Genomic DNA, 21,452 nt, shown 5'->3' with positions numbered 1-21,452 from the left:
TTTGAGAAAGGAACCGCAGGAAATAAAAACCCAAGGAATTATTAATATTTTCGAAATAAAATAATTTTAGGACTGAAACTTGTTTTGCGACGATATTTTTTCAGTTCTATTCATCAGCCAGGCTTTAACGGTTTTCTATCGTTTTTTTTACAAATCCGTTTCCAAAATTAAACTTTTCTGGAAACTCAACAACAGAAAATGCAATGGAGAGCTCTAAATTTGTCTTCTCGATTCTTTGAATCCTTGACTTTGCACGACTCTGCTATTTTTTTAGATTAATGGTTGATTGATCCAAAGTGCTAGTCTGCTCAAAATTCGATTCATTAGATTGGTGTCAAAACAAAGGAAGAATGGCGAGACGAAGTGCCTAAAATACATCATGCAAATAGAAAATATATATGTCGATAAACAAACAATTTAAAAGACAAAAACTTTTTGAAATATACCTAAGAAGCTGGTAAGCAGCTCTAGGCTTAGATTGTATGAGCGATGGATAATGGAAATATTAAACGGCGACACGGAGAGAAACAGATTAGAAGAAAGAAACGATAAGTTAAGAGGTGTTTTGCCGAACGAATAGGTATGAGAATTCATTTTTCTCTCGAACCATAAAGGACTTTAATAAATGATAGGCATATTTTTGTCAGAATATTTCCTTTTTATGCGTAAACGGCTGGTGTCGTAACATCCTACAGTTAATTTGAGGAATTGCAACAGATTAGAACACGACACATTATTACCAAATTAATCATGCTCCAGAAAAATTTTCATTGAAAACGTGAACTTACGTCACATATTATGCTCATTCCTGATGATAGCATACGTTTTTCAAAGCAAAATTGCAATATTTCTCCCCAGGCCAGTTAATTTAACAGCGATAGAAATTCAATAGGGAAGGAAAGCGAGAAAAAGGAGTACTTATCTTTTACACATTTTACGGAACAATGCTTTTCGGAAATAAAAATCAAATGTTGCTATGGCTCCCTAATTAGGTACTTAACCCATTAAATCCAAAGCATGTTATTAACTTAAAAATTCCAAATATTTTGATAAATTAGCAATAAAACAGACTTAAATAAGGCAAATTATCGATTTTTATATTTTTATTGTTTTTAGTTTGCCGTTGGTGAAACGTTGCGTATACGCAACGTTGGGAGTTCCCCTGGTCAAATGAGCCGTTTTGCCTTTTTTTCGGAACTCTTTTCTTTTTGCAAATAATTCTTTTTGATTATAACCCAAACATGTAATTAACCGAAAATATTGATTAAACTTTGTATTTTTCATGAAATTTAATAGAGCAATCAGTATGTAGATGAATATTGCACTTTTGGTAATCACTTATTTTCTGGCTGCTACAAACTCGGCATCTTCATCGTGAATGTTTTCGTCACGATCAATATTGTGGCCAACCTTGTCTTTCCCTACTGCATTTCGCTAACCATTTATTCCGTTATGTCCTATATTATGGCAATTTTAGCTACCATAAGGGTGGTTGCCTAAATCGAAACTTGAAGCTTGTACGTGGTGGAAGGCTCCATATTATCAATAACAAACAATTTATGTCACCCACAAAGAATTTATAAAAATTTATAGTATTTGACCGGTTTCGGCTGTTACACCATTATAAAGTACAGAAAATATAAATCAACCGGTCAAATAATAAGAATTTGTATATCGCGTAAGTAACAAAGTGGCTGCTATTGAAAATGAGTAATTTCTCCTTCACTGTTTTCTTTTTTCTTGAGGAAACATAACACTATTTCTGAACAAAAATATGCCTGACTGATGGTTGATCCAATTACAACTTCAAATTTACAAATAGATCCAATATACCGAAATTTGGTAATATATATAGTTACATATCAAGCCAACTCAAAGAATAACGCATTCTTTTTACCGATCATACAATCAAAACAACCTTACTTTCCCTTGGACAGTTCCTTTTGAGTGCGAGGAAGGCAACTTGCGACTCTGTTTTCTCTCACACTACAAGGGATTCTTTAATCATAATTGGGAAAAATCCCATTTGAGACAAAAGTATCAGTAAAAATAACTTGAAATTATTTTCATAATACAATAAGTGATACCTTGCAACTTCAATAACTTTTGCCAGGCCAACTACAACCCTTTCCACTAAACTCAAAGAGGTATCAGTTTTTTCAGATGCTCATCCATAAACAGAAAATTTTCCCAAGGAAGATATCATTCTCCACAAATTAACCCCAAATCTAACTGGTTTTCCTCTTATAAACATTTTCACGGAATGGCGGCCAAAATATGGCATCATCTTCTCGTCAAAAGATAATTAATGAGAAATTGCATCAAACCGTAGAAATATTTGGTTGAGCTCGCTAAGTATGGACGTATCTTAGAAAACTTATCCCCCTTGTCCAAACTTCTGTTACCAACCAGGCGTATGAACATTTTAGGTTCAACAAAACGCTTCAGGGACATCGTTTGACGCACAAGAGGAACGCCTTTATCAGCGTCCTTACTCCAGTAATATTTTGTAGCTAAGGTGTGATAACCACTAAACATCAGAACGGAAGAAATACCACACTATTGTAATATTTTTTGAGAATTTCACGCACTATCATCACTGGCAATATTGAGCAACTCAGGCTGCAAATGTGGGTTTAGGTCATTTGGAGGGAACAATTGTTCAACAGACAACCACAGATATAGTAAAAGCAGATGGAACAGAACATTGCCCCTTCTAGATACCGTAATACCCATAAAGCCCTTTACCTGAGTCAATATACCAAGAAATATTTTTCTTGGAATCCCAGTGCATTCATCGTCACTCATAGTTCTCAAAAAATTTCTTTCAAAATGGCCTGCGCCCTCATTTGGAGCCTTACCAGCTCATTATCGGTAGCGGCCAGTGGGCATGAATTTCTCAGAAAATACTGCGATAGTGTGATCCCTCTTATCTCTCCATTCATTTTGCTCACTCGCCAACCCCCGCTGTGCACGGAGACCCATTGGTGCCGGGATATCCCCGCCCAGCCTAACTATGCATTTTACCCTCCCACTACCTTCCCTTTGAATCCTAGTCAACAACACCACGTAAATACGACTTTACGATCTATTTGCTAACCCTCACATACTCACTTGCTTCTAGCATACTTGTCAACTGTGGTAAGCAGATCGTTCTTACCTTAGGATGCCAGTATATCTTGGAATTGCAGACGCCTACAGAAATCTGGACATTTTCCTGAACAACTCTATAGCAAAGTTTTTATGCACCTTTTAGTGTAGGTCACAGTAAATTTCCACTATAGCGAAAGTAAACGCTGATTTAATCTTGCTCGATACGTGAAGTTAAAAACATCTAACAGTCACAACTCGGTAAAAACTCACCACTTGCCAAACATCCTAGTAAGGACCCTTCAACACTTATGCAGATGTATATTTAGGACTAAAATACTGTAAAATTGCCTAAAACTAAAGTTTCACCATAAAAAGGTAACATATTCTTGATAAGCATTTCATTTATCAGTCCAAAAACGACGACTACCGCCGCGGCGCGCCGTTTACCTAGATTACCGGGGTTCTCCCAACGTTGCGTGAACGCAAAACTTCCTTTATTCTTAAATAATTTAAAAACCACTTAGTCAAATTCACCCAAATTGTTGCAATGGCCTAGAATACAAATGCATCATTGTATTTGCAGAGAGATATAATCATCGAGTGCCTCAGATTTAACATAAAATGTAAAGTTAGAAGATAGCCTAGAATAACGACTTACATATAAATGAAAATGTAATTGTAAAAACAAAAGTTATTAAATTTATTCCGTAGAAAAATTTATAACGTTTAAGAAAGCATTGAACTACCTATGTTAAAAATATTAACTACTTATCAACAACAAATACGGAGAAAAAAAATCGCAAAGTTTGCGTTGCGTTCACGCAACGTTGGGAAGAAATGGGTTAATGCACTACCCATGTTTTATAAATTAGTAGTTTAATAAGGTATGCGGAACCTGGGTCGTGAAGAAATAACAAAATTTAGAGGCCGTCACAGAGTTTAATTTTTATATCCGTCACGGAAAAGTTCCTGAAGATGAATTCAGAAGTTGGCTTTCACAAGAATTTCTTTGAAAACGAAATCATTTACATCAACCATTGACTTCTTTAGAGCAATTTGAGAAAAATAAATTCAATAGAATTCTAATAATAATTATAATTCGTATTTATTGGGCGAGATTGGGACTAGAATGTCCCATCTTCCATCTAACCCTCGTCGTACATAAAATAATTTCAGAGGAATGTATAGTAAAGTTACATTTAAAATTAAGTACAGTCAACTTATAAAAAATTAGGCATATAAGTATGCTTCCGAAATCAGCAAAAAATGTAGAGTGAATAGAGCGACTTTTATTAAGTGTAAAAAGATGTTAAAAAACGTGGAAAAAACTAAGAATATTGTCTTTCGCCCTTATTTGAAAAAAAAGCACTGCAGGAAAACACCCACACAAGAAAGGGAGCGTGAAAAACCTGCGAAAACCTACTGAGAAAGAGCTAATGTAAGCATGGATGTATACAAATACAAGAAAAATATCATCCTGAACCTGGCAAAAAATTAATAATAAGCCTACGTACAATGAGTGAGCTAGTTTTTTTTCGTATAGAAGTGCGCCACGGCGCCTCCGTGGTTTTTGCGGCCAGTGGCCTTGTTCCCTGTTCTCTTCCAACTCTCGAAGTCTCAGCTTTGAGGAGCCGACCCTCCGTGCACACTAGGTGTTGATTTTGAGCAATTGCGAGCACACGGCCGAGTTGTAAAGGGTCGACATGAAACGACGCCGCTCGGGGACGGGACACCGGCCTCCTAGCATGCACAAATGCCTCCACGGCTGTGCACACACTTTGACTCCCCACACGGAAGGATAGACAGCCTACGTTCACAGTAAAGGGATCTCTATTCGTGACTTTCGGATCGAGTTGGTGTAGTGGCTTCCGATTTCGAGAGCCCAAGTTCGAACTTGGTCCATAACGTGGTCTTAAACAAAAAAGTTATTCTTGTTATTGAACAAAAGCGTTGTTGAATGATTTTTTATATAGACTGCGTGACTTTGCGTTCAACAAGCGTTGTTAGCGAATAAAGCATATCCAAGACCACCTTATTCTACAAAACAGTTAACTAGATTTAGGATGTCTGCTAGTCTATCCGCTATGCGTTTCCATACGGCTACACAGATTGTATCTCAAGTTCAAAAATAGGTGCATCTCATGCTCACAAATCCCGAAGTGTTATTTATGTTCGTGTCCGACGTGCATCGTTTTCTCATTACCGTTTGTTACATCACGTAATGCAACTTCTGTGTTTGGATATCCTGCCTGATAGGCAGGCCTCTTGATACGCTATGAGGGAAAATATAACTCAAAGGATTCTACATTTGACTATTAATCCTCTCGGTACGAACCTTTTTGCTTGGGTGTTCCTTTTTGGGTAGTTTGCACGAACGTGCTCGGTATACAGAAATCGTATATTCGATTTTTTGCTGTTACGTATGAATTCCACCATGATAGATGCTTCGTTACCAATAGAAACCTGCCATGTGACCATAAATTCCAAGTTCCAAGTATCCCACTTGTCTGGGTACCAACCATCCCGAGCAACGCCGGGTGGCCTGCTAGAAAGTGAATGAAGCGCATCCAGAGAGTTTGGTATCGATATTACTCACACATAGATCGATCAAGTGGACGGTCATCGTTGAAAAAGTTGCCCCACCTGATAATAAATTTTACATATTTAATAAATTTCAAAAAATGCGCTCTTAATTGCGTGACAAATATCCAAACGATTCTCAACGTCTGTCCGAGCATTTGTATACATTACTTCGTTAACTTTTGCAATTTCTTCATCAATTCTATTCACTTCCTGGTTTCGGTTCTAAATTTTTTTCCCTATGAACAACGTTTTCGATTTACTTCTGTAGGAAAAACTCGCGAGGTGTGCGATATGGTATCAGTGGCGGATCCAGAATTGGGACAACGGGGGAGCTAAGTGGAGGTAAACCAACTAGCAGTAGTGGAGGCCCGAAAAAATTACAATTCTATCTAGTGTAAATTGGATACCCAAGAGAGGGGCCATAATCCCATAATCCACCCCCCTATAAATCCGCTGCCGTTTGGTATCATCTTATAAATTACTAAAATAGTAACATTCTTTCATGATAACCCCTGCGTATGGAGAAAAATTATAAATATTAAAGCGCATTGATCATTCCTTCCCCTAAGTAATTTGATGCTATTGTCTCCGCTTGCCTTAAAGGTTTTGGAGAAATTCATTTTAGGTAGCGGAAATAATCCAGAAAGTTTTTCCACGGTAATATGTAATGTCTTACGCAGGAGTATTTTATTTCGTAATTCAAAGCCAAATCTGTTTGCTGGGTCAAGAATATTTAATAATATACCTAGTTCCATTACAGAAGTGAAGGGTTAATAGATGTTATTTGTCAAAAAGCCAGATACAAACTATTATCTCACAATAATATTGACGTTTAAAAATGATTTTATGGCTGTGTACTCTATAAAAAATATATTGCAGTTCGTTTTGCAACAAAATCATTTCTAACATTCTTAAAACATGTGAGCAGCTAATACTTACCCTTGCAAGCCCTATATAATTGCTTTATTTTTCTATTCTGTTTCTTTAACGCTTTTTCTCATGTTTCGTCAAGAAAAAATATTATATCTCTTAATTATACATTTTTGAAACATATATAGTTGCTGGTAGGTTCTCTTCAGGTGTAAACCATTCAATTTATGGACCTGAACCTTTTCATAGCTGAATTTTTCTTCTGCATTGATTTTTTTAAACTTAACATCTATAATTGGATAAATAAATATACCTATCTAACGACTTAACCTACATCCATTACGAAAATTCGAGAGGAATAAAGAACAACTGAGTTTTTTATTCTGTTAATGGGGGAGCCACGTCCAAAAGTGAGCAACCAAAACTCCATAAAAAGCATAATTCTGGGTCGATGGATCACTTATACGAAGAACATAACATCATAGACAATGTATTTATGTAATAAAAATGATAAGAAATTTGTTCATGTTAAACATCTTCCAAATAGCTTTTCCAACAATATGCATTTATAATGCTAACGCAATGACATTCGCACGGAATATAAAGGCGGTTCAAAGGGCAGAAAATAGTAATCATAACCGGCTGCAAAAGAGAAACTTTAAAAAAATAATACAGTATTTTTATTCCGAAAAAAGGGAAAAGATTCCTCTTTTAAAATTTCTGATTTACATTTGTAAATTTGTTAGTCTGAAAATAGAGAAAATAAGTCAATTACGTTTATAACTCATATCCACATCCTTCAAAGAGAGTGAAGATAAATTAAAACTAACATGGTTTCATTTTATCTTGTGGCTTTTGTGTAAATATGATGAGCTAATTGCCCAAGGGGCATTTTCCCAAAAAAACTAAGTTTCCCTTGAAAAAGGTCTACCCAGGCAAATAAATGCAAATTTAATCACGTCATACCGAGAAGGTATTTTTCAAGCTGGTATGTTTCAGCAACATTTTAAAATATAGTAAATAAAGATACAAAGGAAGAGACAACAGTTCATTCTGCCATTTTTTCATTCTAAATGATAAAACATTAACTAAATATCACGTAAATCTCAAATGAAAATTTTAAAGCGAAGTTGAAGATGCAGAGTCATACACACGAAAACTTTAACCTAGTTTATTCTATACCTTAAAAATGAATTTCCTTACTATGTTTCGACAGTAACCATTTTCAAATTGTAAAACCTTGGCGATGATAGCTGCGTAGTAAAAACCTATGAATTTATTAGATTTTCACAGTGTAAAATAGTCTAAGTTTTCTGGGGAACAAATATTTATTTCGCTTTTGCAACAACTCATATTTGCTTACTTTCGTAGCAAATGCACGGCGATTTTTTTGCAGGGTTAGTCAAACTAAAGCCATGTTTATATTGTGGGTGGAATTAAAATAAAGGCAACAGACGAACAAAGTAAATGCGATTTATGACAACCTCGAGCCTCTCGTGTGGAACAAATAAAAGGAATATTTGCGGCGTAGCCCTGAAGAAATTAGGATTCGTCAAGCGTACTGTGGGAAGATTTTCGATTCAGTAATTCGATTTTTGATTCAGTTTAAGAAAGTAAAAGAAAGGTGCTATTTCGCACTCGTTCAACCGCCCCTTGAATATGCAGCGAGCATACGGGATCCGTTGCAGAAATACTTAATCCCATGAATCCCCTTAATCCTCTAGACTGAATAATATACAAAGGAAGGCTGCGCGGTTCGTCAAAAACTGTCACGGGCGTATAGATACCGTTACCAAGATGTTAAGCGAATAAGGCTGGGAGCCACTGGAGACTCGGAGGCTACGCACTAGGCTTAGATTGATAGAACAATTAAGAATAGATATCTTTTAGATTGACTCAGAGAACATAATATTAGAGCCTCATTATATTTCCAGGTCCGATAGAAGCGATAAATTAAGAGACATATTCAGCCGAACGGATAGATATGGGAATTCGTTTTCCTCGAACCATAAATGACTTTAATAAATGCTAATTGTAATTTCGCATTTCCTTTTTACGTGGAAACGGCTGGTGTCATAACACACCCTACCACACGTCTTTTAGGCGGCTTAAGGGAATTATGTAGATGTAGATATTAAGAGAGAGGATGCAGATAAAGCCCTAACTAGAGCTAGACCAGGTCACACGAATGACACATTCGCCGCAGAGGAAAACGTATTTCCCAAGCTTTCACAGATTTCACATGAGATTAATACATCATCAGCATTTTCGACCCCATTCCATTTCCCATTCAATTCTTGACAATCGTATATATTGCGGATTGGCACGTAAGAAAAAAGAGCGGTGAATAGTACCAACATAGGGTCAGTAAAAATCCACTAAATGCGGACTTCTGAGCAGTACGTCGAAACCAAAATGCTTAAATTAATATCGGTTAAGCAATTGCTTGATCAGCCTTATATTGCTGCGTCTACGTGATGTTTTAGATCGGTCGTTAATAATGCTCTACAGTACCAAAGAAATTCGCATCAAAGTGAGAGGTTAGTGGAGCATTAGTACCATGGAAACAATACATACACATACTGATTCGAACGATAAAATTCAAATAACATTTACAGGATAACAGCAAATTCATTTTAATTTTTAAAGTTTACCGTCAAATACAGGTAAGTTGTTAGTTTTAACTTTTATGCTAATTACTAATTTTGTAGAAGAAAGGCGTGAAGTAATTACTCAGCCATAAATACAACTTATTGTTTCTCCCAACTGGAAAGAACAGCAGTAAACATTTAATAACAAAAAACATCACGAAGAATAGTTTTCATGAGTTCCATTCTTTGAAAACTTAACAATGGATTATTATGGCTGCCTCAACGCGAGGGCGATGCATCTTTCACAGTTTACGTTAATTATTTAGGATCTTAGGGTTTGTTAACCCTCACTATGGAATGTGGAGAAAGAGGGGATGAGAGAAGGGACGAGAGGGAGAAAGAAAAGGAAGGAGAGGAAGAGAAAGCGGGGTGAGAATCGATGCATTCGTGGGAGGAGGCGAGAGAAGGGGTCCTGGGGTTGATGGAAAAGAGTCGAGGTCCGCGGACGCTCGATCCAACGGGAGTAATTACCATTAGGGGCACACAAAGCGAGGAGGGGCGTAGAAAGAAGGGATGAAAAAGGAAAGAATGCGTTGAAAAAAAGGCAAAGGATGAATTTCGGGGAAACGCAAACGCGAAAGTAGGGTTTCCCTAACCCCTGAATAATCCCGGATATTATGAACTTTTGCTCGCCGCTGGAATAAAACTCGTGGTTTATTGTAAATGTCCTTACTTTTCCCACTGTCAAGATCAGCAGTCGTCAATACAAATATCGGTTCGATACTGCTCTAAATTCAATTCGTCGACCATCTCTTATATTAACACCCATGTATTTATTTCACTTTACATCCTTCCGCAATTGCTCTATGTATGCATCTGACGCCTCCCACTTTCTACGAGCATCGTAAGGGCCTTGGAGATACGAATCATCTTCTCTTCAACAAAGGGGTTGTGGAAGTACAGATTGCGTATTGCTATACTTAATTTTCGTCTGAATTTGCACCAACTAATTTCTTTAAATCTATTTTATGACAATAATATAAACTTTAATCGCCTCCTAAACAAACGGATTGTGAAATTAATGATTGCGCATTGCTAAAATTAATATTCGTTTCTTTTGAGTAGCACTTACTAGTTTCTTAGCGTCTCATTATTTTATAACAATGATATCTTCCACAGAGATTTATACATTGAATTTTAAGAAGTTTGAGCATACTATCTAATCTTTGAACACTTAAACTCATAAGCGAGGGCAAAACGTAGCTATTCATTGCCATAACCGAGGAGTCCGACCACCAAGTAACGCCTGAAACCAATGATCTCATTCATTATTTAGTGTATTTTTCCATGCTTTTGAGCATTGAGCTATAAGGTTTGTCAAGATCTTATGGGAACTCTATGCCAAAGGAAGTGTGAGGATGATGGGGATAAAAAAGAAATGAAGTAAGACCCGTGAAAGAAGAGGTGACGGCCACGTTGCTCGGATTTAGAGAGCTCGCGAGCTTTTTTACCCACCAGGTGAAGGAGGAGGAATGGAGAGAGAGAGAGACAACGTCCAACGCGACAAGTAGAGGCACGAAAAAAAAAGAAAACGCACGAAAACAGTTGACTGGCAGCAGCGCGTAAACGGTTTGCGTGCCACGAGAGGATTTATTATTATCTTTTTTTAAATTGTTTAATAATTCATTTTTTTAAGTAGAGGACGCGAGAGTGGATGGAAAGGAGGCATGACAACGAGAGGAAAATGACTTCATCGCGCGCTTCTAAAGTGATAATAAAAACGCTCCCGAACACGGACCCTGAAAAGATTACCCAATTAGCGGGACGCTTTTGAAGTTGCACGCAGTAGATTTATGGATGCAGAGAATAAGGGATAATAAATTGGAGCAAATTGTAGCATGGCGTATATGTGTGCACCATATAGCGAACATCATTGAGATTTTTTCCTGGTGATCATAGTGGAAACGGGAGCGACCGTGCGGTGAATTAAAATTGCATTTCCCATATTGTGGAGTAGCGTACCATGATTAAGTCTGATGAGCGAATTAAACCGTTAACCGACTACAAATTCTACAATCACGATACAATCAAACCAAAATCATACATTTAACGGCAAAACGGATGGTTACGAAGCTAGTTTGACTCATTTTTTGTCTATATTCAACGATTTAGCGCAGTAGGAACCGCTAGTGCCAGATTTTCAACGTCTTTTAATTACAATGTTTAAAATACATTATGCATAAACAACTTTACCAATGTTATCACGATTGTATCAAAACTTCGGAAATACATCTCTGCAGTAGAAACCTAAGTAGGAAAAAGACTATCAAATCATGAACTTGGCAGACTAATTTAAGTTGCCTGGGGAAACAATATCCATTTCCTTTTTGAAACAACTCAAATTTCGTAATAAAACCCTCACTAAAGCTCAATATTATCAAGTTTATACAAAACTACAGTAAAAAGCCAATGAAAATTTTCATTTATCTCCCTGAGATGAAATAAATAGGTTTTTGGTCTTGCTTTACGGTCAAATGAAAGGAAATGGCCCAGCCTCTCTTAAATTATGGCGTACTTGGAAACAAATAAGATTATTATCACCTGCAACATTAACACTAGAAGGAATTGGATTATATGGGTACTTTGTAGGACAATTATCAAAATGTTAAAATTAATTGATAACTCCAATTAATGTAGTATTTTTCTTTGCTCATCATTGATTACATTTAATTAATCATTTTAAAATAAATAATTTATAAGAACAGCGGTCACGTCTTTCTAGCTTCCCGTACCCTGGCCTACCATACGTCACACGTTATGGTAGATACACTGCGTATTTCCAATTAAAATGCAATAGAGAATGTAAATGCATGAATGATTTAACTAAAACAAAAAAATGACCATGCGTAATATTGTGCAGTGATTTCCTGAATTTTACACCCGTTACCGCTACAAATGAAATAGAGACGCTTAGCCCGTCATGTTGACGGGTGTTTTACTTTTAAGGTAGACAGGTTACATGACTCCATTTCTATGTGAAAAAATCATATCATAATGTATCACAAGGCCTAACTCTAGTGAAGGCCTAATCTACATATCCCTACTTTATGTGCGTTGTTTCAAAAAAGAAGCATATTATTTCCATTATTTTAAACTAATATTAGCATATTTTACACTTACCAAGGCTGCCTAGGTTTATACTACGCTGCTATCATTTTCAGGGTTTTGAAAAAAATCAAATAAAAAATCGAGTCATATTTCAGAAAAAAATGGATACGCAGTAAAAATTCTAGGCAATATGACTAAGTAGAAGTTACACCTCACAATGATGGGCCTGGTTTTTATAGAGATAAAGCAAATGTTTTTGGCATAATAAAATATTTTTTTTTAAAACGTACTAAAGATTCATAGCCAATGTATAAACGTGGCAGTCGCATTTTTCACGACAAGCTAGTATCCTCAGAGTGGGGTGTAACACGATTTATTAGTAAAAAACCCAAATCATAATTTTAACAGAACGCGTATCATAAAAAATAAATAATCAAAAGTCAGTCAAAATTAAGATGACAGGAAAAAATCCTATGCACTATGATTCATTAAGTAGAGATTACTCGTTAAAATCACGGGTCTGCTCCTTCTATTTTTAAAGCAAAATATTTTTGGCATAAAAAACATTTTTTTAAATACGCACCAAAGGCTGTTAGGCAATGGATAAACTTGGTAGTCACATTTTTAACAGCACACTAGTATTCTCAGAGGAGAAAAGCGTCAAAGCCTTGAGAGAGATAGGGATCCCCGGAAGAATGAGTCTTGGGTCGAGGACGCATGCGAAGATCGAGTAGCATCAGAGTAAGAGGAGAGGACCCACCCAAACAGAGAGTGAGTGAGTGGGCTTTTAACTCCCCGCGCACTTCAATCTCCAAGGAACGCATTCTTGTCATCTCCCGGCGCGTGCGACTCCATTCCCCGGGGAGCATCGCTCCTCCTCCCCCGAGAGAAAATACTCTGCCCTCCCGCACTCCCAACCTTTCACTCCCCCAGCACAATTTTCACCCGAAAACATAGCTGCTCCCTTTGTCTTCCCCTCACCGGCGCTATTCTCTTGTTAAACCATATTATACAACTCTCGTTTCCTAAGTACAATACACTGCTTCATTTGCCAAGAGGAGTATACAATCATGATGAAAATTAAAACCAATAATAATATCGACACTTCAACCCTTTGAAAGCTAACCAATTTTCTAGATTATACGCTAAAATTCCGAGGCATTTTTGCTGATTTTGCAGTAGGTTTGGAAAAAATTAGGTCTCAAAAAAACCTAAGGTATTCATTCAGAAACTTAAGGAAATCTTTATTATATGAGTTTTTCACCATTTTGATGTATTATTTGAGAAATGTTTGGTAATATGACTTATTTTTTAAATTTAAAGATAATATTTTATGTTAAAATAAAGTGAATATTTACTATTGAATGATTGGTGAACTATCAGCATCTCAGAGACACATTACAGGAGGAGCGCTCCTCTACCGATCAAGGTTTTTACACTTTTAGATCTTTCTCAAGGTGATGAAACAAAAATTCGCATATGTATTTGTACCATGGCCAAGGTGGGGGGAGAAGTTGTATGGAAAAATAGTGAGGGGAATGGGAAGGAGAGTAGGGTGCGTAAAAATGTGAAGGCCGATGACCCTTAAAGACCAACAATATGTGGTGGAGATGAAGCTAGAGATTTCTTCGCCATCGGGACAGTTAACTTCAATGAAGTTGAAACAGAACAGAACGAAGAATAGTTAAAGAGTCCATTCGGCCTATTGACCATTTCAAATTTTTCTACAAGAACACAAATTAGGCTTTAGCAATGTTCACTCCATAAAAACTGAAACTTAAATTCGCACACGACTACTTCAAGTATTCTAAAAGCAAATTAATCAACAATTTCCAAACATTATCCCTCAATCACATACGTTGTAAATAAATTATTACCAAGGTAACGTTTTTATTTCATCCCTATTCGTGGAATTAAAAATAATCCAAGCAATTATAGCACACAGCTGGGTGTCAAAACCAGGCATTCATATTTAATAAATCGGTGCTATTATCATTTCGTGACCAATTAACCACTTGAATAGTGCTAAGGCTCTTGAAATAATTAATACTATTATACTGGATTGTACCAAGGAAATGAACTAATACCCTGGTAAATTCCATTTTATACTACCTTGTTCACTAAAAATTCATCCTGCTTAGTTGTCATCCTTTACCTCATCCTATCAGAGCAAATGCATCCCAACCAACCTGCTCCTTCTTCTCCCATCCTTAAAATATTTGCTCTCACCTTTACCCAACAACTCTGCTGCTTCATTGCCCTCTCCTAACTCCCCAAAATAGAAACAGCTTTCTTATTATGGCATTATACGAACATATTAGGCACAGAATTCTTATCCTAATCATGGTTTTATACACCAATGGTGAAATTCGCCATGAAAAAAATCATTTGGGTTAGGCGGTAAACGAACTCAGATCTCCCGATTACCGGTCAGGTACTACCCATCAGACCACCAAGTTATCTTCTTACAAGGCGAGTTTAAGACTGGGTAATTCGCAGGGGTTCCATGCAGTGCTTTGGTCTAATAATGATTTCCTAATGATGTAATGATGCATAATAGAGATGTAACCCATGGAATTTACCACGATAACTTTGAAAACAATTTCCAATTTTATTCTAGTAGGCAGAAGTGAATTAAAATCTAATCGAAATCTATCTTGGTTAATTACTAACTGCAAAGTTCTTAACTGAGCATTTGAATAGGAGTGCTTGCAATTTTTAAATTTTTGTAAGGATAATTGAACTCTACTTTAGACTTTTAAGGTAGATTACACTCTCTTAATTGTCTTTTTGTGATCAATTTATCACCCAAATCTGAAACAGAATTTTATTCAGAGCTTAATCCCAATCAATGACTACTTGTAAGGACCCTCATTTTGGGTATATACCCTAAACTCAATACTTAACGCAGACAATATACCACTGAGTCTATTAACCTACCATCACTATATTTGTAAGCGTAACACGGTCCGAGTTATAACTAACTTGTACCTATACTGTGTATTCAGAGGTAAATAAGAATTGCGAGTATTTTTAATGCTAACTCATACCCGAGTAATTTACATAACCCTTACCAGCTTCCACGAAATTAAAGCTCCCATTTGCACCCCAAAATCCTGGTTCTTCCTTGTTATCTCCTTACCGAGGCCGAAAGAGAAAGAATGTCCCATTTTCTTGCCTCATGCCACCAGTCGACTCATCAGAGAAAAAATTCTACGCGTCCTCTTTAATTAAAGCGAGGACCTCAGCTCCAAGTTTTGTTTTTACTGAATTTACCCTCGGCATCAGAGATAAGCCGCTCATCACGAGGTGGACGGGTCACTCTGCAGGGTGGTCTGTAATTAGTGGCGGAAAAACTAGGTCTATTTGCGGCTTTTAGGTTACGCTAATTGTTTGGATGTAAGGTGATTACTCGGGTGTGTTGTAAGTGGGAAAATAATGTTATGCTCATATTTTACAATTATATACTAGGAATTTGCCAAAATTTGCAAATATCGCCATTGCAAACGATGCATTCCAACAAATTTTTAAGGAAATATATGAAATTAGAATATAATTGTTTAGAAAATAAATGCAGTACAAACCGTTGTCATTTTCATTACATCCCCTGTGGTTTGTCGTCCTTCCCTTTTTAAATCTTGCAACTCAATGTTAAGCCACGTTCCATGACTTATGAAGGTAGAAATTTCAAGGAAACTCAGAACTCAGAGTGTAGGGGGAAAAAAACGAATAAACCGCATACTCACTATAGAGGTGATAAAAAAAACAATTTTGAAAAGGTATAATTAACGAAAAATGTACACACAAGTCATAGGATTCTATAAAAAAATACATCTAAAATTTATTTACATAACAAAAGCTATAAAAATAATCACAGATGCGAAATATAATTTTCATAAATTTTCATAAATTTGTTCCCAAAAGGGAACATTTGACTGGAAACGGTTAAAAGGAATGGGAATGGTAGAAAATCACGACAGCAAATGTGTTCACATTGAACGTTTTTGGTGACACTGCCGTGAGAAAAACGTGCTTTCATAAAAAATTATTTTTATATTGTTATATTAGAATAGGAATGGTTTTACAACTTTACCTTGTCATCCAAAAGGAATCCAAACCTTGATCAATATGACAATGGGTTAGATATAGCTAATATAAATAATTTAATTACTTATTAATTTTCCTTCGGTCATACAGTTAAATTTTATTTTAACAACAATATAGAAAATAGGAAGCCGCTACCTGTAAAAGTAAGTGAAATCTTGTCTATGCAATAAGTTTTTGCCTAATAAGGAAATTTTCCAGAACCCAACACATACATGAAAAAACTCTGTTTTATAGTTTAAAAGCAAAAATATTATTATGTAACCGCATACGCCCAAATGCTTAAAAGATTCATAGGCAAAGTAAGTTTTCAAATTCTCCCATAAGGGTCTCACCCTTAAGGCTGAAGTACCTCGAACAGAAAAGGTCGTCTTTTATATCCAGTTATACTGGGCTAATAGCGTGGAATCGAAGAACCCTCAGTATAAAGAAAAGATTAGACGTATCATGATATAGCTCTGCGATATAATGGAAAACTTCTTTGGAAACTCGTTGTAAAGACGCCTTGATATCGAAGGAATCAAATAAAAAAACGGCTCTCCAAAGGTATCCTTCCGACGGTGAGTGCAGCCTTGGGGTTCGCACGGACAATGGCCCCGGAGAGTACCTAATCTTAACCGTAGGGCAACGGAACCCGGTGGACCGCTTAAAGGAATGGCACGTGATCACATCAAACGCCCCCGGGCCGATCCGGCCGACGTATCAACCGCCAATCCAACCCATCTTGCAGCAGCATATTGACCATGTGGAAGGAGAAAGGAGGCAGTAACCGTTCGCCCAATATATTTATCACGGCATCACTTAACGAACCCCCTATAGGAAAGGTTTCCTGACAGCGGTCCAACAAAATGATTGCCCGATCGTTTCCTTCCTTACCCTCATCCTGGACCGCTTCCAAAATGTCTGGGTCCACGCTTGCTATGACGACCGCCCACGACGATGTCTCCCGGGGCGATATCAGCAGGGTTTTATGAAACCACCACCCATCACGCAGCCAGCGAAAAACACATGCATATCAACGGAATGGCTCCCTATGTGCTTCCTAAAAACCCACCACACGGATTCGCGATCGATCGATGGGTAAAATTAAGCCAATTCCCGGAGATATTGTTACGCGCATTTAAAGTTCCCGCGAGAGGAATTGGTGCCCTAGTTTGTTTTGAAAACACAATATTGTCCGCAAAAATTTAAAATCAGAGGAACAATGATAAACTTAAGCGTTTAAGTTATGTTTTATTTAAAACATTTACAGCCGAACCAATAAATAAATAAAACCGAAACGGACTTTTAGTGGTATTAATCTGAGAACGACAGATACATCGATATTCAGTCTGATAGTATTTGGTAATACTTAGTGAAGAGTTCTCGGGATCGCCACCGGGTCAGGCTCAGATAGAGGGCCTCACAGCCCTGAGGACGATGGCCGAGTCGGGCATCGAAACGTCGGCAGTTATGCAGTTCCTGACCCGGTGGCTATACCGAGAACTCTTCACTAAGTCTATTCGCCGGGAATGCACGAAATCTTTCTTCATTTGGTAATACGTTTGACGTTTATACTGTATCACTGAAGAAAAGGGTATTAAACTCGAATTAGACCAAATAGTATAATAAGAGTGAAAAAACTAAATAGGAGCATATCACTGGTATGTAAAAGAAACTAAAAATGAAATTATTAACACATAATATTGAAGGTGGACATCTCGAGGTGATTTTCAAGAAGACGATATAAAATTCTTAAATGTGAGATAGATTTGTCACAATTGAATTTGTCTTCATTGTATTCAAAATTTTACCGTGAAATAATCTAATGTATCATAAAAAGCGGAAAAATGTTAAAAATACGTTTGGCATGCGAGAATTAAATTTCATATGAAGTAACTTCACTCATAAGTACCATTTTTTATAAAAAATCGAATGAAACTTTTTCCGAGAAAATCTATGGTCTGCTTCAATCCATTTTATGATAAACCCATTCTCAATTGCTTTGCAGTTTTGGGTTATTTACCGAGGCATCACAGAAATATCGAGGAAAATGCCCGTTTAAAAGGTACTAAGAATTGATCCGGCTCACATATCAGGGAAGGTAAAAATCAGGTAACCCATAAGAAAAAAATAAAACCAGAATAGTAGCAATAAATAAATTAAACATTTCATTGGAAGCGAAAAATCGGGAAGGGACCCAAGTTGATGATTTAATAACGCCAGCTTGATGCTATCCAGTCTCTTTCTAAAAGGTGGAGCGGCACAAGAGAATTGGCAGAATCCCGAGAAGACCTGGATTGCCAAGGGTCACCAGTGCAAATAGATTCAGACCGGTAAAGCAATGAAATCTTTCCTCCCAAACCTCCCCAGGATGATCCGCTCTCTCGAGCAATCCCCCCCTCCAAATTAAACTCGAGATAGAAATACTATTACGCCCGGTAAATGGATTTAACGCTCAATCGGGTGCCGGTAACTGATCTCCAAAATTCCGGGAACTTAGACGTAGCTCACCCTTTACCATTGGTTTCAGGTCACGGGTCGAAGTTTCAAGCCAGCTGAACTGGTTCCAGGAAGAGCAGACCGTAAATTAGTGCGCATTTGTGTACGGGGAAGCGATTCCTCGCGAATTTCGCAGAATGAACTCAAAAATTTTTGGGGCAGTAATATGTCTTGCATTCATCCAAATTTGTATTCCAAAGCTGGTGTTCTTTCCCTCAGTAACCGAATATTCACACACGATGGCTTCAATAGAATATAGTAAATGGTTTTCAGTTTTGTAAAATTAATTATCTACAATATAACGGATATGAACCACACATTCTATTCGCCAAATATAAAAATTTGAATATTTATATCCTCCTACATGTAACAATAAATATTATAACCACCACTTTACACATCTATATCCCTTCATTTTCGACTTTTGACGAAATTACAAGCATGCTCAACTTTTAAACCCTATGGTTTACTCGAATAATTTAGGATCTTAGACTCGTTTATTCAAATCAATAATAAGATTCAATAATGACGCAATAATTTTATTTCTATAATAAAAATATAAAAATCGTAATCTCATTTCTTGCTACAACATAAAGAACGCTAAAATAATCATTATATCTCCTTGCTAGTTCTGGTAACCATCAAATGCAAAGTGAAATTCACTAGCATAAAAACTCCTAAAAAAGTTAATTGTACTTCTCCACAATCTTATAATTTTGGAAAAGTGCGACTACCTTTTATTTCAATATGCCGAACTATGTCCGGCCTGAATCGGTATAATTCATTCAATTATTAATTCAGGATATTTTTTTAATAGGAAGTATCGAAAAAAATCTAAAGTCGGAATAACCATTCCTTAGTCATTACCTAAGATCCTTTTATCTCGGGCCAAAAGGTAAGCTTTATTTCGAAGTACACTCCGAGCCGTCCGCTCACCATTATACAGCGAGCACAGCTTCCATGGGGCGCCGAAACGAGGCAGACCACCTCCAGCTCCGCTATTAGCTGCGCTACCATGTAACGCCGCAAATTTGTTTCTGGCCAGGATACTTTCATTCCCGAGGAAATGACGGCTCGCGAAACTAATAAGACGATGCCATTGCGCAATCGAGGGGACTAATGGAGGACATCGGAAAGGGATATAAAAAAAGCATATCGATTGGGCTTCGAATAAAAGCCGGATGATGGAAATGGCCGGACATGGAAAATCTTTCAGGGAGAGACGGCGGAGGAGAATGTACGCCTGTGGCCTAACAGCGGAGAACGCTCTACAGAGGGACAATGGGGCCCGGCGGCGTCGTAAATCACCTCATGGCCTACTTAAGGAATCTATCGCTCGGGACACGTCGAGCATATTTTCCCCGAACATATGAATCATCACGACTAAGTATTGTTAGAGGCATAACTGATTGAAGAGATTTTTAAAGAGGTAAAAATATTATGCGGGAAAATGAACGAATTTTATAGTGTATTAAAATATTTTAGACGATTTACAGCCATTTTTTACAATATCAAGGAATTTATTGTTTAAGGATATCGCAAGCATTTTTCTTTCTTTCGTGATCTCTAAAAATACTGATGAAGCATTAAAATTGGAACGTCTATACACTAAAAAACCCAGGAAAAACATATGAGTTATGCTACCCTCAACACATTTATGAACTAAACATTGTACACATGACAGGATACAACGGCCAGCGTCTGCAAGGGTGCCAATGAGATTCATTTTATAAAACATATTAGAAAAATAAAACAATAAAATCGCAGAAATAACTTTCAGGAAAGAAAATATCATACATTACATCACTACCATTCCAGATCATTACAGCATTATTTTCTTTGAAAGGCTATCTGGAATATCAACCTGCAATATTACTTACGAGTTTTATCAAAAATCCTATCAGATAGACCTCCAAAATAAGATAACAAAGCGGGTAGATGCCGTTTGGTAGGGCGAATCGACCATTTATGAAGCCGCTATTAGTAAAATCAAGTCGGTTAAAATGATATGGATAAGGAGCAAAATCGCAACATCAATTATTGTCACAAAATACAGAGCGCTACAATCATTTTGATAATTACTTCTTAATTCTGATAAAAACTACTATGTTGTGTGTCCGATACCTTTTCATTGGCACTATGAATACCTACATCGATCCTAATCCTGAAAAATCAAACTTATTGACGCAAAAAATATATTACAGCAGTTCCTTATTTCTCTCCGATCACAATCGTTGCTTTTCACGATCCTACAGAGTAATTTATAAGTCACTTACCACCGGCGTGGTCTTGAATCTGATTGCGATAATCCATGCTGTTTGTGGTGTGGGTCCCCATGTAAATTCTGTAATGAAACAAGGATAAAGAGCCATTATTAAAATTTCAACATAAAATAGAAGTTCAGAGCTTACAAATTTGCCAACAGATTTGTATCCAAAATATTTATTTATTTATTTATTTATCACATCCCTCGTAAACAGCACATAACGGCCTTTTACAACGAGGATTTCCAATATTAACAAAGTACAACACAAACATCCATGCCCTGGATAGGGATCACCTACCCAGGCGGGATTCGAACCCACGACCTACGGTTTGGCAGGCACTTTTTTACTTTGAGGA

The 21,452-nt window shown here is 36.9% G+C and overlaps 1 protein-coding gene across 1 annotated transcript in view; it reads right to left on the bottom strand.

Moving 5' to 3' along the window:
- LOC124164457 overlaps positions 1-21,169 on the bottom strand; it is a 392,138-nt gene extending 370,969 nt beyond the window's left edge. Inside the window, exon 1 of the mRNA XM_046541783.1 lies at positions 21,107-21,169. Coding sequence (XP_046397739.1) covers positions 21,107-21,167 — 61 coding nt within the window. The 5' untranslated portion in view covers positions 21,168-21,169. The remainder of the gene's footprint in view (positions 1-21,106) is intronic.
- Between the last annotated feature and the right edge of the window lie 283 nt (positions 21,170-21,452).

This window comes from Ischnura elegans, chromosome 8 (genome assembly GCF_921293095.1).
Source record: "Ischnura elegans chromosome 8, ioIscEleg1.1, whole genome shotgun sequence".
NCBI classification, from domain to species: Eukaryota; Metazoa; Arthropoda; class Insecta; order Odonata; family Coenagrionidae; genus Ischnura; species Ischnura elegans.
This window is presented reverse-complemented; position numbering and strand designations above follow the sequence as displayed.